Consider the following 27,690-nt stretch of genomic DNA (forward strand, 5'->3'; position numbering starts at 1 on the left):
ATAGACGCCGCCCTCGTGGCAGAGGAGGTCCGCAGAACCAGGGCAACAGAGAATCCTTTCTGAGAAGCCCTTTCAGCATACCTGAAGGGTTTCCCGGCTGCCCACCTCTGGAGGCAGTCGGGGGAAGACTTTCACTGTACCCAAATGCCTGGCAAAATTTAACGCAAGACAAATGAGTACGGTCAATTATATCCGAAGATTACAAAATTCCCTTCTCTCAACCCCCCTTCCCATTGAGCAAATCCCTTCCAGATGTTCCACCCAATCTGAGGGACCAAGCAATCATAGAAGTTTCAAGACTGCTAGAAAAAAAGAGTCATCCAGGAAGTCCCGGCAGACCAACATGGATCTGGAACTTACTCAAGGTTCTTTTTAGTACCAAAAAAGACAGGGGACTGGAGACAGATTCTGGATCTCAGCAGACTAAACCAGTCTGTTCAAAGAACAAAGTTTCAGATGGTTACGCTACGGTCCTTTTCTACCCTTTCTGGGTCAGGACAGTTGGATGTGCTCTATAGATCTGCAGAATGCGTACTACCATATCAAAGTGGACAGGCTCTCCATTAGATTCCTTCACTTCCGGCTGGGAGCTAGTCATTACCAGTTCAGAACTCTGCCCTTTGGTCTCACCACAGCCCCCAGGGTGTTTGCCAAATGTATGGCAGTGGTCACGGCTCACCTGAGATGTCGAGGATTCCAGGTGTTTCCATATCTAGATGACTGGCTCCTCACTGCTACTACCAGGCATCAACTTCTGCAAGCCAGGGACTACACTATCACAATCTGCTCCCAGCTAGGCATTACAATAAACTTTGAAAAATCTGCCTTGTTGCCCTGTCAATCTATCACCTGTATAGGAGCAGACTTAGACACAAGGAACATGTCCACAAGGCTACCGCCAGAAAGGGTGTCAACAGTTCGCCAGCAAGTACAAATTCTAATGCAGATCAAAAGGATCCAAGTCAGGTTTGTCCTTCAAACTCTGGGTTCCATGGCAGCAGCAATTCTTCTAATCCCACTGGCCTGCTTTCACATGAGGATCCTTCAGTGGCTTCTGTTCACACAGTGGTCTTTCCAACAGCTGCCCATGTCTCACATGATCATGATTACAGAAGCATGCAAAAGGCACCTTTCCTGGTGGATGGTCTCCCCACTAGTGACTCAGGGCAGACCCTTCATTCAGCCCCCTCCAGTTGCCACGGTGACCACAGATGCCTCCCTGATAGGGTGGGGGGGGGTCATTATCAGGGCAGGACAGTTCAAGGCACTTGGCAGCCTCACAAGTACCACCTGCATATAAACATCCTAGAAATTAGAGCCGTGCTCCGAGCATTGCAAGCTCTTCAAGACTCTCTCCCTTCTGGGACCATTACAATTCAAACGGACAAAATGTCAGTGGTCTGGTACATCAACAAGCAGGGTGGAACCAGGTCCTACCCCCTATGTTGAGAAGCACTCAGACTCTGTCAGTGGGCGACTTCCTCCCAACGATTTCTGATTGCGATGCACATCCCTGGGAGGTCCAACGTCATAGCGGACAGGCTCAGCAGAGCTATTCTCATGCCTCACAAGTGGTCTCTGAATCAGGTAGTTGCGGATCTGATCTTCTGCAAATGGGGACAGCCTTGTTGCGTTCTTTTTGCCACCCCCTTCAACAGCAAATGCAGCAACTACTTCTCCCGTCTTCCACTTCCAGGTCACAAATCCAGAGACGCTCTAGTCCATGATTGGCCTCAGGGACTTCTTTATGCCTTCCCTCCGTTTCCCCTGATACCGAAACTCATACAGAAAGCAATATCGTTGGGTTGCAAAATGATCCTCATTGCCCCCTACTGGCCTTGACAGATATGTTTTCTATTCCTGCACCATTACCTTCTCGATCAGCCCTGGACTCTGGATCCGATTCCAGACCCTACTGATTCATCAATCAGGCGGGCTGCATCAATCCCTCCAAACACTCCAGCTCACAGCTTGGTTGCTTCACTTCCAACCTTAGCCAGGCTTCCTAGCTTTTCCCCATCCGTGCGTGAGATTATTGTCTCCTCTCACAAGTCCACAACTAGAAAAACTTATGCTAGCAAATGGAAACGCTTTTCTTGTTGGGCAGAGGCTAGGAACATAGCTCCTTTCTCAGCCCCAGTCCATGAAATTTTGGAGTTCCTAGCACAACTTTTTCATTCTGGGTCTGCTTCTGCTACAATCAGGATTCGATTGGCAGCCATTTCTAACTTTCACGTTGGGTTGTCTAATTCAAACATTATGTCTCATAAGCTCTGTAAAGCCTTTTTAAGGGGGGCTACTCTCCTTAGACCTCCAGTGAGAGATCCCCCTCCTCCTTGGGACCTTAATTTGGTACTAACCTCCTTAATTATGCCCCCCTTTGAACCTGCAGTATCCTGCTCCATTAAGTTTCTATCTTGGAAAACACTTTTTCTGATAGCTATTACTTCAGCCAGACGCATCTCTGAACTTCAGGCACTATGTGTTCATCCTCCATACTTGGTTTTTCATAAGGACAGGGTTGCTCTGAGGACTAATCCTGCGTTCCTTCCGAAAGTCTGCTCAGAAAACAATTTAAACCAATCTGTAGATCTTCCTGTGTTTTTCCCTAACCACACCAACAAGGCAGAATACAAATTACACCAACTGGACATTTGTAGACAATTGCATTTTTACTTGCATAGGACTAAGGATATAAGGAAGTCAGACCAACTATTCCTTTCCTACGCTCTAGGTAAACAAGGTCTCCTAGTTTCCAAAGTGACCTTATCCAGGTGGTTGTCTCACATCATTACTTTAATTTATCAATTGAGAAACAAAGAGTTGGCTATCAAACCAAAAGGTCATTCTACTAGGGCTTTGGCCACCTCTGTAGCCTTCCAATCTAGATTGCCCATGGATTCTATATGTGCAGCTGCTATGTGGGCAAATCCTCATACCTTTATTTCTCATTACAAGCTAGATATGGTCTCCAGGAGTAGAGCTGACTTTGGTTCCACTGTTCTGAAGAATCTGTTCAATGAGCCGCCCAGGATTGTAGGTGCTAGAGGCGAGATAGACAACTTAACATAAAGAAGATATGTACTTACCATAATGTTCCATGTTAGTTGTCTTCATCTCACCTTCTTTCTTGCATCCCACCCTCCGTCCCTGTCCTATTGGCTCGAGAGGAGTTTTGGTTTCACTGGCTGAGTGTTCTCTGGTTTGTTTCCTCTACTGACTTAGAGAGTATGACAGGTATGCTCAACCTGTTTGTTTGGACAGGTTGATTCTCTGGCTATGTCTGGGGTTAGCTATTACAAATGAGATCTGGGTAGCTAGCGCTAGGCATGGGATAAGGGGTAGCCTCGAGCCAGTAAACAGCTCTCAAGCTATAGAAGATGGCCGAGTCGGAGCCGAGGATCGGCTCTGATCCCAACCAGCAAGAAAGAAGGTGAGATGAAGGCAACTGACATGGAACGTTATGGTAGGTACATAACTTCTTATTTCCTCTGCTCTATAAATCTATGGTCAGCAATCTAGATCTGGGGCATTGTGGGTAAAGGGAGGAGCTCAAGAGTTCAAGCATTCTACGATCTGGAAGAAGCAGCTCAGTCAGATCCCAGGATCAGATCCAAACCCAACTGTTGAGGAAGAATGAAAATGAGCACCACAGATGGAATGTCATGGTTAGTACATAACTTTATATGTATGTGTGTGTGTGTGTGTGTGTATATACACACACACACATATATATATATATATATATATATATACATATGTATATATATATATATATATATATATATATATATATATATATACATATATATATATATATATATATATATATATATATATATATATACACCATGTGGGCACAAGTTTGAAGGTGAAAGTAGATGTGGTAATACCTAGCTATTGAGCAGGGTTAGTGTAAGATGTTGGGGAATTCTTGGTTAGAGATGCTATACTGTCTATTAAATGAGAGTCGAATTGTATTGTGGTTGAATTTTTGGCCAGGGTGCAGGATTTCTTTTATGGCTGTCTGGAATTTTGTAGGGCTGTGTTTATTATTATTCTGAAAGTTATTGTAGTATACTTATTTTGTCTTCATGTATTTTCTTTTTAGTATGATTGAGAAGCATTTTAATTTTTTCAAGATATTGTGATGTTTTATATGTTTGCCATTCTTTCCATGCTTTTTATCTGTTGTGCATTAGCATTCTACTCTTTTTGGATAGCCAAATTGCATTTCTTATTTTTAGTTTCTTCCTTCTAAGAAGCTATTCAGGGTATTGAGGAAAGTTGTACTGAATTAATTTATGGCATCTTCTAAGAGCAGGAGTTTTAGGAAGTTTCAGTTAATAGATAACAGGGTAATAATGAACATTTCTGGATTAAAGTTAGAAAGGTTGTGTGTTTTATAAACATGCTGTTTAAGTGTTTGTGTCAGATGTCTGGTTGTGTAGATTGGGAAATATCCATTGAGTACTATGTGTATGATATTACCCTCTACATATAGCAGGGAGTCTGTGGTATCACATTTAGGGTACTGGAGCTGATTTATGTTATCTTAGTAGACAGGGTCATACCTCTCAACCTCCCAGTTCAAGACATCTGGACAAAGCCAGAAAAAATAGGGGATAAAGGCCCAAGAATAGGGACAGAATTTAAATATTGCTCCTATAAACTTAGAAAGTTGCTAGAATAACTAATTTTGCATAATTATGTATTTTCTGAAGGATATAAAGTCTGAAACTCAAATGTCTGTCATTATTCAGTGTTATTTAGTGACTTCAATTTTCAGTAATTTTTCTAGAAAACTACAAATTTGATGAGGAATAGACCAAAAATATGAGGCAAATATGTGGACATTGTGCAAAAAATCTGTACAATTGAGAGGTATGCATGGGATGGCTTGTGGCATTGCAGTAAGTTAACTTTACATATTTATGTAAGAGAATGGTCTTATTAAAAATTTGGAATTTATCCCATTCTCTTATAGACTTTTCTTGTCTTATCAGCAAATCTTTTACTTTTTTTTATAAATAGGAAACGAGAATTACTTGGGTTTCTTAAAAAGGGCAAAAGAAACTCTGGAGAATGTGACTTACAGGGAAGAAGTCTTCAGTCGTCCTCAAACAGTTGGAGATCAGTCTGCTGTTGAATCCATCTCTTCAGTAAGTTATTTTTCCATTTATTTATTTGACATTTGTTGACCAGGAAAGTAGTCTATCTGAGCAGTATGGCTGGCAGCATTTCAAATGCCCAAAGTGGGACATTTTTTGTAGAAAAAATCTGATTTTGTTGGACAAAACATACCCACGGCGACTGCAAAGGACAGAGGTTCACTTTTTGCCAGAATAAAAGCTTATTATTGTAGCATTTTGGTTGATTATTTTGTTTCATATGACATTTAGATATTTCAGATGAAAAATGTTGTATGCAGCAATTAAAATACACTTATGATTTTGTTCCTAAAATCTCAGGACATTTTTCATTTTTTAGTTTTTTTTGCAGGACACAACTAACCAAAGATGGACTGTCCCTTGCAAAGAGGGACAGGTGGTAATCCTGCTTGAGTAGTGACCTTTTTTTAGCGAAGGTCCGGGAGAAAAGCTTCACAATCATATACAGTATATTTACACACTAAAGAATTAAGGTGAATACATAGTCCATAAATGGGAATAAAACAGAGTGTTACATTAGAATATTAGTCTGAAGCTCATTAAGTATTCAGAGGTTATTAGTGTAATTTTATAGACCTATTTGCAGGGTAGATTTGTAAGTAGACAGCGCATATCAATAGAAATAACAAGAAATATTTACTGGATGTATTCTTATGTACAACAGCAGATCATGTAATAAGTTTCAAAGCAGTTTGTTTATACTGACTGACTCCAGAATATATGATGACATATTGTTTCCTGGTTTAGTAAATTTGTTTAGATAGCATACAGACTGTGAGTTTAATAGCTAAATCCTATGCATAGTAAGTGCATAGAGCATAATGAAAAGTTGTTTTGTTACCTGATTCAGTTAAAGCTGTTTTAACTATCAGGAATGGAAGTCAAAGAATTTGATATCAGAAGTCAGGGAAGAGAATAAGCAAGTGGGGAAGTATAAAAGAGGAAGCAGAGAGTCATACAATTTTAGAAGGAAGAATGAGAGAGACAAGGGAGAAGAGGTATGAGTGTAAAAGGGTGGTGCAGTAAAGAAGAGAGTTCTTGGTAGGTGCATACCTCTCAGTCTGAAAACATCAAAAATCTGGACAAAGGCCCATGAAAAGTAGGTATAACTGGCCAAACATGTTGATGCTGATTAACATAAAATTTGCATGCATAATAATGTAACCCTACCCACTCCAATGGAGTTGTGGGATACCACAAATCTTGACAGTTTTTGTTTGTGATTAGCAATATTCTAAATATGCTAGGTAGTGAAAAAGAATGGCGTAGACTCACACTCCTAATATACTGCACAACCCACCACACAAATACACAGGTATACACACATCCATGTAACTAAATCCCAAATGGACATGTGGCATGGTAGCAGTGTTGCTCTTAGATGCAAATAAAAAATAATGCATATTGAACATTCAGTAATCTAATGTTAGTAAATGCCCATTACTTAGTCATACACAGGTAAATTTACAAATGTTTTCATATGGGGATTCGTGTTTTGTCAAGATTCTCCAGCTGATCATAAATATTAATCTGCTGTCTTTCCTATTATTTTATTTATTATTCCATTTATTTCATAGATTCGTAGATTGTTACTAGCCTAACGATCTGGGGAGCATTTCTAAGTCTAGCCAAGTTTCCTTCATCTTTTCTGTATTTGTATTTTTTATTCATTAAGCTCAATTAATGTAGTAGCAAATACACTCCACAGGAACAGGAAGCCTTGGAAACTAAGTTCTGGATGGCATTCTGTATGCACTATGCACTTGACTTGTTTACATTAAGTGTGGTACCATTCCAGCAGATTTCAGTAGTTGGAGTGGCCTAACAGTTCTCTAGCTGTGCATAAGCAGTTTGGGACTGCTAGAGAGCTTATTCCTTAATTTTGTTCAGTTAATTGTCAACATCATAACACAAAAAATCTGAACAAAGCCAAAAATAGGGACAAATTTTAAATATTGCTCTTATAAATTTAGGAATTAATTAGTATCAAAGATCTTGTGTTGTTACCATGCATTTTCTGAAGGATATGAACTAAGTCTGAAACTCAAATGCCTGACATTATTTGGTACTTGTCCATTATTGGGGCAGCAGAACTTGTAATAACCATTGAGAATGTTAGCATGCACTGGCAGTAACAAGAAGCCTTAGGGGAGTTTGACGATAGAAGAGGATCACTCTTGACAATGGATCATTCCATTCATTTCAAGATCATTTCAAGAAAAAATTTGAAATGTAATAGCTGTATTATAAGTTCTTGTTACAGGGAACAGTAATGCAGGATTGTTTAGCCAAGTGTGCTACTTTTACACCAGATGGTTTTAAGGCATTTTATGAATGTCAGACATTTAAAAGATGAATTTGTTTCACAATCATATTTTTGCATGTGTGTGTGTGTGTGTGTGTGTGTGTGTGTGTGTGGTAAATGGGAGATGTAGATTGAAACTGCTTCCCAGGAGTGCTTATGAAGGACAGTTAGTAACCATCCTGCTAGTGATATGAGTAATTATTTCATCTGGTGTGCTGGCTCATTTGGAAACACCTGTTGTGCGCCTAGTTCTGTGCAAATTTTCATAGTCCTTCAACAGCTAGTGGTGGGCGAGTTTGAATAAAAGTTCAGCATTTTGTGAAGTTAGGTTTGCATATTTAGCATTGAAAGTTCAGGATCCCTTATGCGTTTGGCTTGGAAAATAAAGGTTGCAGCTGTTTACTGTCAGAAGAACTGTTTGTGTGTTTTCGTGTTCTGGGGTGGTAGGCTGTAATCTTATAAAGGAATGTTTCTGGGAGAAAGTAGATGTATTAGTGGCATTGTGGAGAAGGCAAAGTGATATGGACATATAGACTTCTGAGGAAAAAAGGGCCTGTTAGTGATACATGAGAAAATCTTAACCGAAAGTTAATTCATAAAGTTACAAATAATTTTTTTCCTGCCGTACGTTTCTGAAGTTGGCAAAAGCACATGCATAGATATTATAGGGATACTTCTCAACTATTTTGAATTTCACAGAAATGTCTTTTTTGCCTGATATTGTTGGTCTTTTCCTTATAAAATGTGTATTTTTCTGGTAAACCATTTAGGACTATGATTGTATAAAAAGATTTATAAAGTCTGGGAAATCAGAAATGACGGTAAACAGTAACCGAAAGCAGTGCACATTAGAACTGCTGCCTCGATAATGGAAAAGTACCCATTATTTAGTGAATTAATTTCAGTCCTTGCTAATCTGCTACAAAAATCCAGAAAGCCACAAATTTTATGAGGAATAACAGACCAAAAGTATGACACAAAAATCTGGACATTCTTCGAAAATCTGGACAGTTGAGAAGTATGGACTCTGGACTGTGAAGCAGCTCCTATCAATATAGTTTGCAGAGACTTCTGTATTGTCACATTTTTTTGGCAGTGGTCCAACGAACAAGTCCAGTGAAAAGTGGTATCTGACAAAATCACTGCAGTTTTAAAAGTGACAGCTTTGAAATGCTAATATCAGGGTCTCTTGTATGTACTTCTTTCAAATTTGCATGTATATTTCCGGCAGTTCGCCACTGTTCTGCTTGAATTATTTTTTTCCTTTGTGACACAAATAGAAGACATATATTTTGTATGGAAAAAAGTGAACTGTTGCCATGGAAACTTTCTTTTTTTAAAAAAAAAAAAACAAAAGTCTTGTAAACACATACCTAGATTGTCCCGGAATATACAGATGGCAGTGCATTACCAGAGCTCAGATAGTATGCTAAGAAGTAACACCTATAAGTCTTTATGGTTTAGTCTTAAGCAATGAATTTTAATAAGTTTTGCACTGTGCATTCTTCATCCAGATGAAGCAGTTCACCTAACAAAAATAAATCTACGACACTACTTCTTCCTTACAGTTTTTCATTAATCAACCTACTTACCTTAATTCACGAACAGCAGTTGCTGATACTGTTGGTTTCTCTCTCCTTTCTGCTCTACCCTTCCTGGGATCATTCCTTCCCTCCCCCCTTTCTCCATTCAAATCCCTACAGTCCCCTATATCTTTATCCCTTCCCCCTCAGCAATTCCCCTCCCCTGAGTTTACTTCTAGTCATCACAGGCCGTTGGTGCCATTTTTAAACAACTTCCTGGCTAGAAGCGACCACTTCTTTCTTTCCCTTGAGCCGGTCTCGCGGTAGTGCTGCTTGACTCGCTTCCCTGTAGGTTACAGACGAAAGGGTTAGTGTAAATTATGTATTTTTTGAGCAATTTATGTATTGTTTGAGCAAATTTATGTGCTAACGGCTGAACTCTTGATGTACTTTGCATGCTTTAAAAGTCTACTGTGTCAGCAGCTGAACTATTGTTATTGCTTGTACTTCGAATGCTCTACTCATCTTCTTAAGTCCGCACTGATGGTGAAACAGCCGTTTTGTTTGTTCTTACACCCTCGGTACAGATCTGGATTTATCGTACTCCTTGGTGCCTAAACAGCGGCTGTACTAATTACCAACCAACTATTTTTGGTGCTCCTTGGGGTTACTCTTTTGCTGTTCGCTGACTACTGAGTAGTAGTATATCTCTACTCCACTACGTTTATCGTAGTAAAACAGTCAACTTATTAACCCTCAAGGGGTTAGTCTATAGCTGTTTGTTGACTACTGAGTAGTCGTATATTTTCTACTCCACTACTTTTATCATAGTAAAGCAATCAACTTATTAAGAATGATATCCAAATGTTGTTGACACTTAAAAGCAAATACGGTAGTTACACAGTGGCTAGTGCAGGAACGCCAGCCACAGGGCATTGTTAATTATGCCTAGTATCTCACATTCTATTCACTAAATGACATTAGCACAGTATGAGCCCTAGCGAGACTCCTAGCATACAGGCTATAGCAAAACAATGCTGACCACATTAATTAAGTCATTAAGGGGGGTCGTAGCGTGCGTACTCAAATTTAAACACACTGCATTGGTTTAATTCGTGCTTATAACCATACTGCCTGCCTGTAGTGCACAGCTATAGCAAAACAATGCTGACCACATTATCCCAGCCATTAAAGAGGGTCATAGTGTGCGTGCTCTTATTTAAACACGCTGAATTGGTATACGTCTCTTTTATACCCGTACTGCCAGCCTGTAGTACTTGGTCGGTTTATGCATATCGTGCAACCACTGCATCATATAAGGTTATATTAATGCCTTATGTTTAGATCGGCTCCACATTTATGTGTAGGTGTGTATTGTTAGATTCCAGAATCATAGTTTTAACTCTCTTATAAGACTATTGTTTAATCTTTGAACCAGAAGGCTACATTACCGTCATTTCAACAGGCAAGGACTTAAACTGCTGAAGCAGCGTTATTTCATTTTTGTTTTCCAGCTACTCTTCTGATACTTGAATGTACTGCTTATGGCCATGCTTGGTTAAATATCTAACTACTTTTAGGAATGTTTATTTGTACCTGGGCATTATGTACTGTTTTCTGGTTATATCCTATGTGTTTTTAAATGCTTTGTCTGCCTGAAATAGTTTTGTTCATCTGTTGTCTGCTACTGTCTAGCCCCTAAATTCTACAATGGGCAAGGGTACTGCATTAAGACCTGGGTTTGTAGAGTGATTTGAGCTTTGCATAACTGTGTCATATTTTACCTACTCTTGCATTCTCCTATAACTGTATCTTGCTATCTTCTACAATCTTTCTCTTACACTTCCTGTCCTTCTCTACATACCCTTCTTCTAGATCAATCCCTAAGCCTTCTACTACCTTCTTTATACTTACATACACACCCCTCCTCTTCTGACTATTGCCTACCATTCTCCTCTATCTCATTCCTCTTTACCTGTAACTTTACCTCTAGTTAACCTAACCTAGAGTGTCTCCTCTCTTTTACAGTACTCCTGTCCAGAAACTCCCTCCCAGCCTGTAGGATATAAGGACTACCGCCTGCAAAACAACTGATGTTTTTCCTGGATATTTTGCCTGATAGCCTGAGCCAAATAGAAATGAATTTCTGTGAGGACTCACTAAAACCAATGTTCTGTGAATGTATGTAGCCTTAAACTAGTTTGTTAATGTACTTCCTATTACTAAATATATATGCTAGCCTGCCCTCTCTGTCTGTGTGACACAGCAGCCTACCGCAGACCACTAATTACTCTCTCCCCTCCTGTTCTTTCTTTTCCTAGTCCTAGACAATGTTCCTAGTTTAAACAATAGGAGACTTGGCCAATTTTCTTTTCTGCCTGCTATTCTTACTATTACCTCTAGGTGGCAGCACCCACCAGCCAAAAGCCTGTATAACTATTAATCCCTTTATGCAAAATATCATCTCTAGATACTCTTAAACTAACAGACTTCTCAAATCCCACTCCACACCCTCCCTACATTAAACAAACCAAGGAATAAATAACCTCAACATCCTACAAATTCTGACACTACTTCTTCCTTACAGTTCTTCATTAATCAGCCTACTTACCTTAATTCTCGAACAGCAGTTGCTGATACTTTTTCTGCTGGTTTCTCTCTCCTTTCTGCTCCCGCTCCGTTCGCCCTCTGGGCTCAATCCGCTCCCCATACCCTACCCACAAATTCCATCCAGCCCCCCACTACTCCTACATTTATTCTCTATTTAATAATCCCACCCTTTTATTACCAGCCAATCATTCCTCACTTCGGCTCCTCCCCTTCTTCCATCCCATCTGCCTATAGCTATCACACCACCCACCCACCTAAGTCCCACTATCCTCCTCTCTACTACACCTGACTGATTCCCCCTACCATGCTTTCTCTTCCACCTAATATCCTTAGTTCCATATCTATAATCATCCTTTTCCTACTCCCTCTATACCAGGCCACCTCCTATACCAACTTACATCTACACCCCCCCCACTCACAACACACTTCCACAAAATTTTTGTTTCTTTAGTTCCATCCCATCCAATTCTCCACTTAACAGTAAAGCTTTTCTCAGTCTCAATCAAATACTACAAACCAAAACCTATTCACTACCAGGCACAATTATCTAAGACCAAACCAAAAGTACTTATCCCTTATCTCACTTACCTCTGCTTAGCCGGGGACATTCACCCTAATCCAGGTCCAAATACCACCCCAGCACCCCACCACCCTAATACCAACAGTAAATCTACCTGTAAATACCTGAAATTCCTCACCTTCAGTGCACAAAGTTTAAAAAATAAATGCTCCCTGTTTCTTGCCTGGCTTAATCACAACTCACCTGACATTGTAGCCATCTCAGAAACACAGCTAAAACCACATATAAATTACTCCAAATTCCTTCCCCCTGGATTTCAATATCTTAGATCTAACTGCTTAGGTAGGAGAGGTGGTGGTGTAGCATTAATCTACTCCAACCAGCTGTCCATTACTCCATACCCTAATCCCATCTCTTCCTTCAATAAAACGCTGAACTTGTAATTGGCCTACTAAAAACAAATAACCATAAAAGCATCTACTTCATTTCTCTCTATATTCCTCCCAGTAACAACTCCACTACCCTGGAAGATATCCTCTCCTGGACCTCTTCCAATAGTAAACTAGAGACCTGCATACTCGGAGATGTAAATATAGATTGGAACAAAATCAATAACCCTAATCCCACCATGTCAATCAATCTATTTAACTACACCCAAGTTATAAACTTCATAACCAGACCTAACAAAACCAACCCCCCAGGCTGTATGCTAGACTGGATCCTAGTATCCCACTCAAATAGAACCATAAAATCTGGTGTCATTCCTGACCCACTAGGAGACCACTTCCCAGCCTTCACCCATCTAGCTACCCTCACTTCTCCACACTCCCACAAGTTCATTCATACTCGTAACCTCTCTAACTTTAATCCCACTTCTTTATCATACTCCCTTAAACAAACTAACTGGCACCCCCTAAAAACTCTTCCATTAGATAAAGCTGTTGAATATTTCAATTCAGTTTTCCTAAATATCCTTAACTCCCATGCCCCTACAAGAACAAAAAGAGTAAAAACTAAGACCACCCCATGGCTAACCAAAGAAACCAAAAAACTATGCTACAAAGCAATAAAACCTGGAAAACCTACCTCCAATATAAACAGCCTGAAATTCTACTTAAATATAAACAACTATGAAACCTGTCCAAAAAACAAGTCATTAGAGACAAAATATCTTACTACATCAAACTACAAGTAAACCATCCAAATAACCCGAATCAGTTTTGGAACTCAATAAATTTCCTTCTTTGCCCAGGTACTAAGAACAATCCCTGTCCTGACGGCAGCAAATCTGACCTTGAAATTGCCTCACTATTCAACTCCTTCTTCACCTCTTCTATTGCTGAACTGACCAAGACCTTTACCAACAATAACCCAGTACTCCACCTCACTCAGTCCTCCTCACCGTCTACTCCCCCCCACTTTCGAACTTAAACCCATCCCCACCACCCTTATAAAAAAAATATTCTCAAAACTAAAACCATGCTCCAATGCCCCTGACAACATTCCATCTGCACAGTCCTAAAAATAGCCTCCGATGGTATTGCTCTCCCTATCAGTATCCTTATCAACAGATCCTTACTAGAATCCTATGTACCCAAATTATGATGCACTGCATATATTCTACTACTTCACAAGGGTGGTAAAAACTGCAGTGTCTCCAGTTTCTGCCCCATAGCTATCCTCTCCCCAATCTCCAAACTTCTTGAAAAATGTATCCACCTTCAGCTTATGCCATTCCTTACCAAACACCAGCTACTCTCTCCTACCCAACACGGCTTCCGTCCAGGACATAGTACCAACACCGCTCTTCTCTCCTTCTTACACCCTGTAAATCTGGTCCGTGACTCTGGTAAAATAGTATCCACAGTTCTACTAGATTTATCTAAAGCTTTCGATACCATCTCCCATACCCACCTCCTAAACCATCTGTCTAATCTTAATCTCTCCCACAAAACACTTTCCTGGTTCTCCAGCTATCTTTCAGACAGGTCTCAGGCAGTAAAGTGGGGACACGGCACCTCCACTTTCCTTCCTACCCCCACTGGAGTACCCCAAGGATCCATACTTGGCCCAGTGCTATTCAACATCTTTATTAATAACTTTCATAAAGCCATACCCAACACCAAAATTGTGCAATATGCTGACGGCTCCACTATAATCTGCTGTACCTCTAACCTAACTAATCTCCAATCACTGACTCAAACTGCTTTCTCAACCACCGAAAAATGGATGCTCCAAAGTCACCTCTCACTAAAAGCCAACAAATCTAAAATCCTTCTTTTTTCTCCCTCAAAAACTTCAACTATTGATAAAAACTCTCTTTAAATTACCAGCCAAAAAAACTCCACTATAGAGATTGTTCCTTTCGCCAAACGTCTTTGGTGTCACCATCGATGAACATCTGAAATTCAATACTCACATCGAGCTAAACATCAAGAAAACCCACATAAAACTAGGCTTACTTTACAGAAACAGCTACTTCCTCTCTCCTTCCCCCAGACTAATCCTCGCCACTACCTATCTCCTTCCCTTTCTACTGTACGGTGCTCCTCTGCTTACTAATTTCTACTGTACGGTGCTCCTCTGCTTACTAATTTATCCACCACTCTCTCCTCCAAACTGGAAGTCTGTTACAATAAAATCTCCAGATTTGCTACTAAAGCCAAATCCTCCTCCCATCATTGTACCTCCCTTCACTCATTAAATTGGTTTGAACTCCCCAACCAATTAGACTTTCTCCAAATCACCACAGCCCACACATTACTATACCAGCCTACTAAGTACCCTGAACTATCCAACATTCTAACATCATATACCCCCTAGAATCCTTAGATCTACCCACCAAAACCTAATTACTGTCCACAAACCCAAGCGCCCGGCTGGTCAGCTTCTGCTTTCCTTCTCCTTAGTAAAAAAATGGAATTCTGTCCCTACTCCACTGAAGACCTGTGACAACCTCAAAAACTTTAAAACTCTACTGCACTCCTATCTCTATTCAAACAGGAGATGCAACTGTAATCTTCACCCCTTACCTGTCAAACTCTCCTCCTCCTATGCTCCAGGCTAACTCTCACACCAAACTATCCTCACTCACTAGTGAAGATTATATAAACAATGCAACTACAATATGTAGCCACTATGCTATATGCCTGTCTCTCCTGCCTAAACGAAATTAAACTGTAATTATTTGTTTTCTCTTCTGTATGCTACCTGTTTCTAAGTTTGTAATACAAAGACTCTTTGTAATTAATTAATGTAATTAATTAATGTAAATAAACTATGTATTGCGGAACTTTTCTCCTTGGGACTTCACTGAAAACGGGCTCCCTGAGCCCAGTGGATCTCTTCGGTTACCAAACTGGAATATAAATAATCTGGAAAATATGGAAAATTATTCAGTATGAAAGAAATACATGATTTTTGGTATCTAGCATCACACAAATACATCATTAGATTAATACAAACCAGAAAACATGCAGCAGAACTACATACATACAGCACACATACATAAATAAATACAAGTTTTATTTAATTAGATCATATTTGGTTATTAAAAGGTTAAACTAAACTTCTCATCTGGGCTGAGTCTTTTTGATGTAGCATTTATTTTAACAATGTGAATAAGAATGACAAAACAAAGTAAGAGAACTAGTTTCTGAGACTGAAAACTTGAAATAAATAAATACGATTGTTTTCCTTTTACATTTATTTATAGGGAACACTTACTAAATAGCTACAGCAGTCTAAAGTATTACTGTGCTCATTCACTTAAGCATGTTAGATTTTTTGGACAGAGTAATAATAACTTGATACTTGGTAACACTTTCTGCAGCATGCAGGGGGTCCATAGCTCCCTATCATTGCTTTAAACACTGTCTGTAGAAAGTTCAGCGCACTTGCTATTTCGTCACAAACACTGATTAATAAATTATTCATCAGTGCGAGTCATTTAGCCTGCATTGATTTAGTTAAGCTGAATTTCCTTTCATTCATAAACCTTTCAAGTCATGCATCTTGAGAAAGACATCCAGTCTTCATTTAGAAACTTTGCATGTACAAGGACAAGCCACCAGCCTGGCCCAGTCTAAGTTGACACCTCTGTGAAGAGTGCCTTGTGCCTCCCAAAACGTGTCCCTTTGTTGACAGAAATCTCATTTCTCTCTTTTTCAAAGGCAGGTTATATGTTCTTGCTTCTTTTTTGCCTGCAGGAAATACTTAACGTTCACATTGGCTTTTATTGCTTGTATAATAACTGCCTGAATAGGGAGCAATCCAGTGGGTGTTAACTCTTCTCTTATGCGATGGCAAGCCCATCGCCAAGCTCAGCTTCCTGACAGCCTTAATGCAAAGTGCACTTGTGCCTTTTTCCTTCCTTATCTGTGCCTATCTTTGTTATGAATTTATGATTCAGACTTCCTAACCTCTCTGTCTCTCTTTAGCAATGTCAGTCTCAGACTTCTCAATGTTGTCATGCTTTTGTCAGCTCTTTTCCATTAATGCTTGCTCCTGCTTCACCAAGCTGGCATCTCATGACTTTATTTTATTTATTTATTTATTTTCCATTTGTTTACCAGGTTAGTCTGACTGGACACAAGGTGACCGTTTTCAGCAGAGGCCTGGGGAGAAAAGCTCCAGATACATAGTAGAAAATTATAAAAAAAATAAAAATAATAAAAAATTATATAAACATAGCTATTTTGTGCAAAGAGCATAGAACATATAAAAGGAGTAAAATCAGAGTTTTACAAATGATGCAGCGTACAGTGGTTAGACAAGATATTATATAACAAATATACAATTGCTTGAACATAAATTCAAAAAGAAATTTCCATAGACAAACAGGGTCATAAACTAGAATTCATATTTATGAAGGTGGCCTAAACACCTGGTTCACAGTACTGTGCACTAAGTGAAACTACACAGTACGCCCGTAATCTAGCGATGTTGAAAGTCAGGAACAGGTGAAATTAGTCTGGTTCTGTACAGGAACATATCTAAGTTTTGAACAGATCTTTTAGTAAGGATTTGAAAGTATGTTTATTATTTAGACATCTAATGTCAGGGAGTAAAGAGTTCCAGGCCTCAGCAACTGCATAGGAATAAAGAGATTGGCCTGAGCTATGTAAGCAATTGGTAACAGTCAGTAGGGCGGTATTGGAAGATCTTAGTTGACGGGCAGTATTATAGAATGTGAGCAGAAAAGAGAGGGCAGGTATTTTATTTGGTTGGTATAGGAGTTGATGGATCAGGAGAAGTTGATTGTATTTTAGTAGGTTAGGGAGTTCTAACCATCCTAGTTGTGTTAGGGAGAGGCAATGGTGAGAATGAAAGTTAGCACTGGTTGCAAATTTTGAGATTTTATTGTAGCAGGTAGATAGTTTCAGAAGGTCAGATTTGTTTAGGTTAGTTAGAACTGGGGAAGCATATAGTAAGGTGGAGATTAGATGGGTATGAGAGATAGTGATTCAGGATTCCTGTTTGCGGAAGCTCTTGCAGCAGTAGAGTGAACCTATTTTTTGTGAACTTTGGCAGTTGTTAGTGCTGTATGTTTGTTGAATTTTAGGTTTTGGTTATTGAGAATGATGAGGTAGGGGTGAAAGTTTCGGATGTTTGGAAGATCATGAGTTGGGTCTTAGATGGGTTTAGTATGAACTGGGAGGAATTTAGCCATTTTTCTATAGTAGTGAAGGCTTCCTGTCTTTTAACTTGGAGTAATTGTAGAGAAGGGGCTGAGCAAATAAGGGTGTTGTCATCAGCATACTGTACTATTTTAGTTTGCTGGGTAGCCGAGAGGAGGTTATTGGTAAAGATGGAAAATAGTAAGTACCAAGAATGGATCCTTGTGGAACACCTTGTCCCACTGGGAGGAGAGGGGGGAGAGAGAGTTATGCCATTTAACATCTTGTTGCCGGAGAAACAGATAATTTTTAAACCACAGTAGAGTGGAGTTATTCAGATTGAGCTCAGAGAGAGTCAGTAGTAATTTGCAGTGGGATACCATGTCAAATGCCTTTGACAGGTCTAGTAAGACAACAGATACTAAGTTACCGAGATTTCTTTGTTGGTTGACGTGGTCAGTAAAGGATATAAGGGTAGAGGTTGTACTATGGTTTGGCCGAAATCCATGTTGGGAATTTGCTAGCAGGTTATATTGAAGAAGATGATTCAGTAGCTGGGCGTGTACACATTTTTCTAAGATTTTTGATAGGGGAGATAGTATAGCTATGGGGAGATAATTACTAAGTTCTTTCGAGGAACCACCTTTGTGTAGGGGGACAACATAAGAAATTTTCCAGAGAGAGCGGACAGTCTGTTCAGCTATAGATCTGTTGATGAGTATGGAAATAGGGTAGGTGATGGCAGAGGCAGCAATCCTGAGGTAATCAGCGGGGAGTTTATCAGCAGTGAGAGTGGTGGGTTTCAATTTGGCAAGGTGTTTACGAATTAGGTCATTTGAGGACTTGATACAGAATGAAAGCTGGCAGTTACTAGAAACATAAAAGAGACCTATAGTCAGTTTTCTCTTTGTAAACTAAGCAGTCAGTCTGCACCATCAAAATCAATAGTCTGTTGCCTTACAGCTGAGTGTGAACTCTAGCATGGTCAGTTGGTCGGTCAGTCACATATTTATACTGTAATTGGTGGGGTGCACACTGCCTGCATTTTAAAAGGTAAAGTTAACTTCTGTTGCAGAATTTTGTAAAAATTATAAACAGCATTCTTCTGCAACAGAAGTTAAGGTTGCCTTTTAAAATGCAGGCAGTGTGCGCACCCCACCAACTGCTGCAAATACGTGACCTATACAGGACAGGCTGTTGTTACACTCATAGTCTCTTATCTTGTTGAGGAGAAGGTAAATTTCCTCATCCTGTGAGTCTATGACCTGCGGACAAACACAGGTGTGCGATGGGCATGTGTGCAATCAGTCTCGGTCTTGGATATCAATTCAGGTAACTTGGCTCAGACTGTTTGCTAGCTCTAGCTGCTCCTGGCTGCATTACCTGCTGCTGACTGCTATTTTTTTCTGGATTTGATTCATGCAACTCCATCTCTGAGTATTTCCAACCAGCTTATGCAGATTCCAGGAGGACTAGTACTGCTCCATGTGACATGATGTCTCAGACATCGATTCAAAGCTGCAAGCCTGTGACACAATGTCCTCTCTAATTGTCTGCCCCCTGCAGCCATAAACAACTTTATTTAAGTTAACCTTCCTGACAGAGTCTGACACTGACAATGAAATTATTCATGCCCCTATACGTTGATGACATTGGAGGATGTGCTATGTTATATTAGAAATATAAACCACTTCGGGTGAATACATCAGCATCAACTTATAAATGTAAATAAAAAATTTTGATTCAAAGGGGCTCCTCAGGAATTCATGGCACTGTATTATTTTAGACCCAAAATGGGAAATTCCAAGAGATTCTGTACAGTTGAGAGGTATGGGTAGGTGTGGGAAGGTAGGTTAGCTGGATGAGGATATAATTAGAATGTTCGAGGAGGATGATTACAGTGGCATGCCCAGGTGTTATCTTGAAAGTCTTTAAGAGCATTTTTAAACTCTAGATGGTGGTTTATATTTCTAATAGAAAGGGGAAGTTAGCTCCAGGAACGGGAAAGAGAGTAGCTGTAGAGATTTTGACCAGTTGATCTTTTTGGCTTATAGATTTCTAAGAGATTTTGGTCAGAGCTTCTGAGGGTTCTGGGAGGAGTGTAGATTGAGACAACTGAAGAGAAGTTTGGGCAGAAGGAGGGCTTGTAGAGGATGGAATGGGTAATTAATAGTTGAGAGAGGAGGAGTTGGTGTGGAAATTTCTGGTTTTGTGAGAATGACTGTGGTGAGATTTATTTACGATTTATTATTTATTTGTCATTTGTTTACTGGGATAGTTCAATTGAGCACAGGCCCATTTTCAGCAGAGGCGTGGGGAAAAAAAACCAATGGATACGAGTAACAAAAGATATAGGATAGGTTGTAATCTTATTCAGCAGTGATATAAACAAAAGAACAGAATTTACACATAATACATATACAAAGTTATACATAAAAAGGCATGTATAAAGAAACATAAGTATTACATAAAAGTACTAGTAAAAAGGGGTTAGGTTTTTTTTTTTTTACAGCAAATCTGGCAGCTTTATTGTAGGTGGATTCAAGTTTGGTAAGGAGAAAATATTGTAGGTTGGTAAGGATTTCTGAGCTGTAGAAGTGACTAGGGAGAAGGTAGGCATGGGTAAACTCATTTATTAGAAATTTTTCATTTCTGTAAAGCAGTCCTAGTTTTTGGTGGGTTTTTTTGATGCACTGGAGCACTGAAATTGGTACACCTTGTTTGCTGTAGCATAGACTAGATCCAGGCCTGCTGAATCTAGCTTTATTTGTATGCTTGTTGTTTGTTTGCTTGTTATTTCCCTGAAATGCTAACTCCACCTAAAACGCGGCTTTTCAGCGCTTCTGTGGATCCCTAGTAATATCTACATTGCTTACTGTACTTATTTCCTTGTTTCACTTGAAAGAAAGTTACTGTTTGTCGTTTTTGCATTTAAGTTACCTGTAACACATTGCATTTAAGTTACCTGGCACTTGCTCACTAAAGCAATTATATAAGTTGGCACTAAAATACTAAAAGCACTACACCCTCACAAACTCCCCTTGAGTACCTCGTTCCCCATTGGCCCTTTTTTTTCAATTATAAAGGAATTCCCAATACTATTCTAGCATGTCCAAAGGTCAGTTGTCAATCTCCTCTCCAGTCCAGCTGGTGAATCTGGGAATCTTGAGGCAATGTTACAACTGCCTCATGTACACAGACAACCCTCTCCTCCTCCCAAAAAATTCCAACACATGTGAGAGATGCAACCATATAGCCATACTGGAGGCTAAGCTCTCTCAACTCAGTACTGGCAAAACCAGTCAGGAGGAGAAGGAAACCACACTCACTACAATTCCAGTCTCACATAGACCTACCATGACAGCAAACCAAACACATAAACAGACAAAACATACTTGGAGGCTCTAAATAAAAATCTGCCTAAGCAGCAGAGACCTCCAAAGCAGACACCCAAGCTACCCCAAAACAAAACACGTGCAACACATAGCTCACAAAGCCAGTGTGCCGAACAGTCACAGCCCTTAAGGCTAAACAACACACCTGATACACTTGTAATAGGTGACTCTATCGTCAGGCAAACTGACGTCCCGCTCACCAGGCTGAACAAGGAGAAGGTCACGATGAGCTGTCTGTCAGGCGCTAGGATCCACCACATAACACAAGCACTCAGGTCACTCCAAGGCAAGTACAAATATGACTCAGTCATTGTCCATGCTGGTGTGAATGACCTGAGACGTACCTCCCTGGACTACATGAAAAGAGACATAGAAGAGCTCTCTGAGCATGTAGCCCAGGCCGGTATGACCCTGACCTTGAGTAGCATCTTACCCTCACCAAGAATGATGCCACAATATGAAGACAAGATGATCAATTTCAACAATTGTCTTAAGTATTGGTGTCATTCAAAGGGGATCCAATGCCTGTCAGCCTAGGATGACATGCTCGACAAGCCACGATGCTTCGCTAAGGACGGCTTGCACCTGTCACCCCTGGGCTTTCGGATATTGGCAAAGGCTCTTGCTACCCCCATAGTGCCTTTTTAGGCAAGGCTCAAAAGACAAACCCACCTCCATAGGTATCACAAGGGATAAGAAACTAAGAGTAATGCTACTCAATGCCAGAAGTCTAAACCTCAAGATGCATGCACTCGAAACTCTCCTTAGCATGGAGAACATTGATATTTGTGCAGTAACAGAAACCTGGTTCAAGGCTCCCAAGAGCACCCCAGCACTACCAGGTTATACCTCATACCATGCTTTTCGGCCCCAAAACTTGGACCGTACCACAAAAGGAGGGGGAGTATCAATATTCGTCAAAGATACCCACACCTCCAGGTTGGTGGCACAGCACGAAGCATCAGAGACTATCCATGTGCAACTAACAGTGGGTAAAACTGCCTTCCAGTTTATAGCCTGCTACAGACCACCCTCCCAAACCCAGGAACCCCACTCGGCCTTCCTGAGAACACTGGAAAATATGAAGGTGTCTCCAAACACCATTATATTGGGCGACTTCAACTACCCAAACATAGACTGGGAGCATTACTCTAGCTCCAACACCCTAGCCCAAAGGTTCCTAGAATTTATAAATTCAAATGCTATGGAACAACTTGTTACCACTCCCACACGAGGGGAAAACATACTGGACCTGATCATCACCAACATGGGGACTCTGTGCTCCAGACCAGAAGTGTATCCCTCACTGGTAAGATCAGACCATAAACTAATCTCACTGGATATTCACATCCCGACTCCACCCCCTGCCCTGAAAACCACAGTGAAAAACTTCTCTAAGCAAATTTCACACTCCTCAAAACCGAGGTGGAATCCTTCAAAGCCCCCGGGCCTGTGGAAAATACGGACCAGACCGCAGAATCCTTTATAAACGCATTCTATGAACAGCTTCAGGAATGCATGGATCATGCAATCCCAAATAAAACCAAGACCCAATCCTCCAAAGGCAGACATCCTGTCTGGTGGACCCCAGCCATAAACAAACTATACAACAGAAGGAGGAAGCTACTACATGATAGAGAAAAATCCCAAAAAGGGAAGGCATCTCTGATCAGTATTAGCAAAAAACTACGGGCACTCATAAAATCATCTAAGGCCAGCTTCGAGAGAAAAATTGCACAGGACACTAAGGATAATCACAAGGCTTTCTTTAGTTATGTTAGGAACCTGGGTGGGAATTCCCGGATATGCTCAGAAATTAGTCCAAAATGACAAAAAATACACCGAACCCACTGACATTGCCAACATCCTAGCTGACAGGTTCAGCGCAGACTTCTCCCCCCCTCCCCACCAAAAAGGCAAATATCTATCCCAGCAGAGTGCTTCCCACCTGACATCTCAGATGCTCAGGTAAGAGCTGCTCTCTGCAAAGCAAAAAACACAGCATCAATGGGACCAGACGGTGTACCGGTCTTCATCCTACGTGAACTCTAAGAAGAGCTAAACCCAAACATAAAACTACTGTTCAGTCTCAGCCTTACTACAGGATATGTACCCAAAGAGTGGCGTACAGCAACAGTGGTCCCTCTCCACAAAGGTGGTGCCTCAACAGATCCTGGAAACTATCGCCCCATAAGCCTGACTAGCTTGGTCTGCAAAGCTATGGAAAGGATCATCATGGACCTCATAAATAAAGATATTGGGGACCTGCAGACACTGGATCCTACCCAGTTCGGCTTTGTTAAGGGCAGATCCTGCCTCTTAAACCTGGTTGATTTCTTTGAAACAGTCACCAAGGCCATTGACGAGGGGAAGGTGGTCCACACAGCCTACCTGAACCTCGCAAAAGCCTTCGATACAATACCCCACTCGGGCATTATAGATAAGCTCACCAGCTTAAATATAAACCCTATGTCACTAGATGGGTTGCAAACTGGCTCAAGGATAGAACCCACATGGTTAGAATTGCTGGAGCCATGTCAGACTCCAAACCAGTTACAAGTGGCATCCCACAAGGCACAGTCCTGTGACCTCTCTTGTTCGGTATATATTTCTCAGAGGTACAGGCCAACACGGAAGGACTGTGGCTGACCAAGTTCGCAGATGACTGCAAACTGGGCACCATAATCGACTCTCCAGCCGACACAAGCATCCTCCAAAAGGGCCTCATAGAAACAGACAACTGGTGCGAGAGCCATGGCCTCAAGCTAAACGCCAAACAGTGTATAGTCATCCCCTTTGGCAAAAACAAAGTGCCCACAAATTACCACATAGGTGGTAATCCATTAAGTACAGAAGAAGTAATTAGGGACCTGGGGACCCAAGTTGATAGCAATCTCTCATTTGACAACCACGTGGCCAAAGTGGTTAGAAAAACATTTTATATAGCCCACCAAATCATGAAGGGATTCACATCTAGATCAGGGGAGGTCATCGTGCCTCTTTACTCATCCCTCATCAGGCCCATAATTGAGTACAATGCCCTTTTGGGATGTACCTTACCAGACACCTGCAGCAACTGGAAAGACCCTAAAAGTACCTCACCAAGAGGATCAAAGGGCTCAAACAGATGCCATATGCTGCCCGGTTAAAGAAACTCCAGCTCTACTCAGTGGCATACCGCCTGCTCAGAGGCGATCTGTGCCTGACATATAAAGCCATGTCCAACCCGGAATTAATGGACATGCTGCACCTCAGAAAATCCAAATCCCATTGAGCTACGCTCGAGACTTGAACCTCAGCACTGAAATAAATAGGACATGCTGGAGGGACAGATTCATAACCCAGAGGCTCCCTTCACTCTGGAATAAAATCCCAGTCCAGGTTAGGCAGAGTCCCTTATTGACTCTTTTCAAGAGGAATCTTGATGAGTGGATGGGAGATCGTAGGTTTACCCCAGGTATCACTTCTGTGTCACTGTTAGACAGAGGCACAGTATACTAACTTCGAAAAAGGGCATAGCAAAATTAATTTAAAATGGGTGGCGAAAGCCAAACACACTCTGGCTAGGCTTATAAATGCCCTAGGGCAGATAGCCTAGTATGAACCTATGAACATATGAACCTATGAGTTGGTCATGTATGATGGCACCTAGAAGCTTAATGTGTATTTCTACTATGATGGTTGTTTTGTTAAGTAATGAACTAGAGAAAGAAGATTTAAGGTGGGCAAGGGGTTTGAGAAGGTATAGCAGAAATTTAGTCTTGTTTGGATTTAGTATCAGCTGATTATTAGAGACCCATTTTTCAATTGATAGGAAGGATTTTTTGGTGAGAGTATTCAGGTCAGAGAGGTTATCAGAGATGATGATGACTGTAGAGTCATCTGCATATTGTATGAGAGATGACTGAGGACAGGATGTGTATAAAAGGTTTATAAGGATGTTGAATAATAAAGGGCCGAGTACTGATCTTTGAGGGACTCCCAACTTGATATGGAAAAGGGGATAATAAGGTAAGCCATTTGACTGATTGCTGTCTGTCAGTGAGATAGCTAGCAAACCAGGAGATTGTTGAAGTTGAAAAATTAAGGTCAGAGAGTTTAGTAAGGAGCAAAAGGTGAGAGACAGTATCAAAAGCTTTGGAGAGGTCTTGAAGGATGCAGGAGAGAAGTTTATTTTTGTTTGACTAATGAGATGGTGTTAGTAAAGGAAATAAGGGCAGAGGTTCAGTGCAAACTTCACCCCCCTCTCCTCCCCAAAAGGAGAGATAATTATCCCAGCGGAGTGTAGCCTCCCAGACATCTCAAATGCGCAGGTAAAAGCTGTTCTCTCTAAAGCTAAAAACACAGCATCAATGGGACCGGATGGTGTCCCCGGCTGTGTGCTACACAAACTCAATGAGGAACTAAACCCGCACATAAGGCAGCTGTTTAATCTTAGCCTTACCACAGGATACGTGCCCAAGGAGTGGCGTACGGCAACTGTGGTCCCACTCCACAAAGGCGGTGCCTCTACGGACCCTGGTAATTACTGCCCCATAAGCTTAACAAGCCTGGTCTGCAAAGCTATGGAGAGGATCATAATGGAACTCATAAACAAAGACATAGGGGACTTGCAGACATTGGACACGACCCAGTTTGGCTTTGTCAAGGGCAGATCATGCCTTTTGAACTTGGTCGACTTCTTCGAAACAGACACCAAGGCCATTGATGAGGGAAAGGCAGTCCATACAGCCTACCTTGACCTTGCAAAAGCTTTCGACACAATTCCCCACTCAGGTATTATAGAGAAACTTACCAGCTTAAATGTAAACCCATATGTCACAAGATGGGTTGCAAACTGGCTAAAGGACAGAACCCACAGGGTCAGAGTTGCTGGCACCATGTCAGACTCCAAGCCGGTCACAAGTGGTGTCCCACAGGGCTCAGTCCTTGGCCCCCTGTTGTTCGGCATCTATTTCTCAGAAGTACAGGCAAACATAGGACGACTATGGCTGACAAAGTTTGCAGATGACTGCAAACTGGGAGCCATAGTGGAAAGTACATCGGACACAGATATCCTTCAGAGGGTCTCACGAAACTGATAGCTGGTGCCAGAGCCATGGCCTGAAGTTAAATGCCAAAAATGTATAGTCATACCCTTCGGGAAAAACAAGGTAACCCCAAGCTACCATATAGGTGGCAATCCACTAAGCACAAAAGAGGTTATCAGGGACCTGGGGACCCAGGTTGACAGTGGCCTTTCTTTTGACACTCACATTGCTAAAGTGGTTAGAAAGACCTTCTACATTGCCCACCTGATCATGAAGGGATTCACATCCAGATCAAGTGAGGTCATTGTTCCCCTGTACTCTTCACTTATCAGACCAATGATCGAGTACAATGCCCCATTTGGGATGTATCTCACCCGACACCTGCAGCAATTGGAGAGACCCCAAGTTCCTCACCAAAAGGATAAAGGGATTCCAAAATCTGTCATATGCTGCCAGACTGAAGAAACTCCAGCTCTATTCAGTCGCATACCGTCTGCTCAGAGGTGACCTGTGCCTGACATACAAGGCCATGTCCAACCCGGAATTAATGGACATGCTCCACCTCAAAAAAATCCAAATCTACCAGATCCACTAGAGCAAGCGACTTAAACCTTAGCACGGATATAAATAAGACATGCTGGAGGGATAGATTTGTCACTCAGAGACTCCCTATGCTGTGGAATAAAATCCCGGTCCATGTGAGGCAGAGCACCTCGCTGGCTCTGTTCAAGAGAAATCTTGACCGGTGGATGGGAGATCGTAGGTTTACCCCGGGAATCATCTCTGTGTCACTGCTGGACAGAGGCAAAACAAACTAATGGGCACAATATTTTTTAACATAAGGGGTGGCGTAAGCCACAAAACTTTGGGCTAGGCTTATAAATGCCTTAGGGCAGATAGCCTAGTATAAACCTATGAACCTATGTTGTACTGTGGTTTGGACTGAAGCCATGTTGTGTGGGTAGGTTTTCATTGGTAAGATAGTCCATGATTTATTTATGGCCACATTTCTCCAGGATTTTAGAGAGAGGGGACAGGACTGCTATAGGCCTGTAGTGAGAAAGTTCAGTGGAGTTACCTTCTTTGTGAATAGGTAGAGTATCGAATTGTTTCCAGATGGAGGGTATTGTGGATTCACTAATAGAGTGGTCACTAAGGATAGATATGGGATAGGCTACTGAGTTAGCTGCAGTCTTTAGGAAGAGTGGAGGAAGGTTATCAGCTGAGGGGAAGCATGGTTTAAGTTTAAGAAGTATTTATTTCATATAGCTTGTGGGTACTGGTTTTAGAGAGAAGGGGTTACTTAGTTTAGGGAGTTAGGCGGTTACAGGGGGACGGACAGAACTGAAGGTTTGCATTAGTTTACTGATGGTATCTGTGAAGTAGAGGTTAAATAAAGATGCAGTTTCTTAAGGAGTTTTGTATGGGTAGGGGTTTGGAGTTGAGAGGTTGCCTGGATACAGTATTTGATTAATGGAGTGCCAATATTTTTTGGGGTTCCTAGTATGAAAAGTTTGA

General features: G+C 41.1%; 1 protein-coding gene across 1 annotated transcript in view; it reads left to right on the top strand.

Moving 5' to 3' along the window:
- The window catches only part of HYDIN (HYDIN axonemal central pair apparatus protein), a 6,673,197-nt gene that overhangs the window by 2,790,435 nt on the left and 3,855,072 nt on the right, over nucleotides 1-27,690 (top strand). Inside the window, exon 29 of the mRNA XM_044079523.1 lies at nucleotides 5,035-5,162. Coding sequence (XP_043935458.1) covers nucleotides 5,035-5,162 — 128 coding nt within the window. The remainder of the gene's footprint in view (nucleotides 1-5,034; nucleotides 5,163-27,690) is intronic.

This window comes from Protopterus annectens, chromosome 8.part0 (assembly GCF_019279795.1).
Source record: "Protopterus annectens isolate FY-2018-M chromosome 8.part0, PAN1.0, whole genome shotgun sequence".
Classification (NCBI taxonomy): Eukaryota; Metazoa; Chordata; order Ceratodontiformes; family Protopteridae; genus Protopterus; species Protopterus annectens.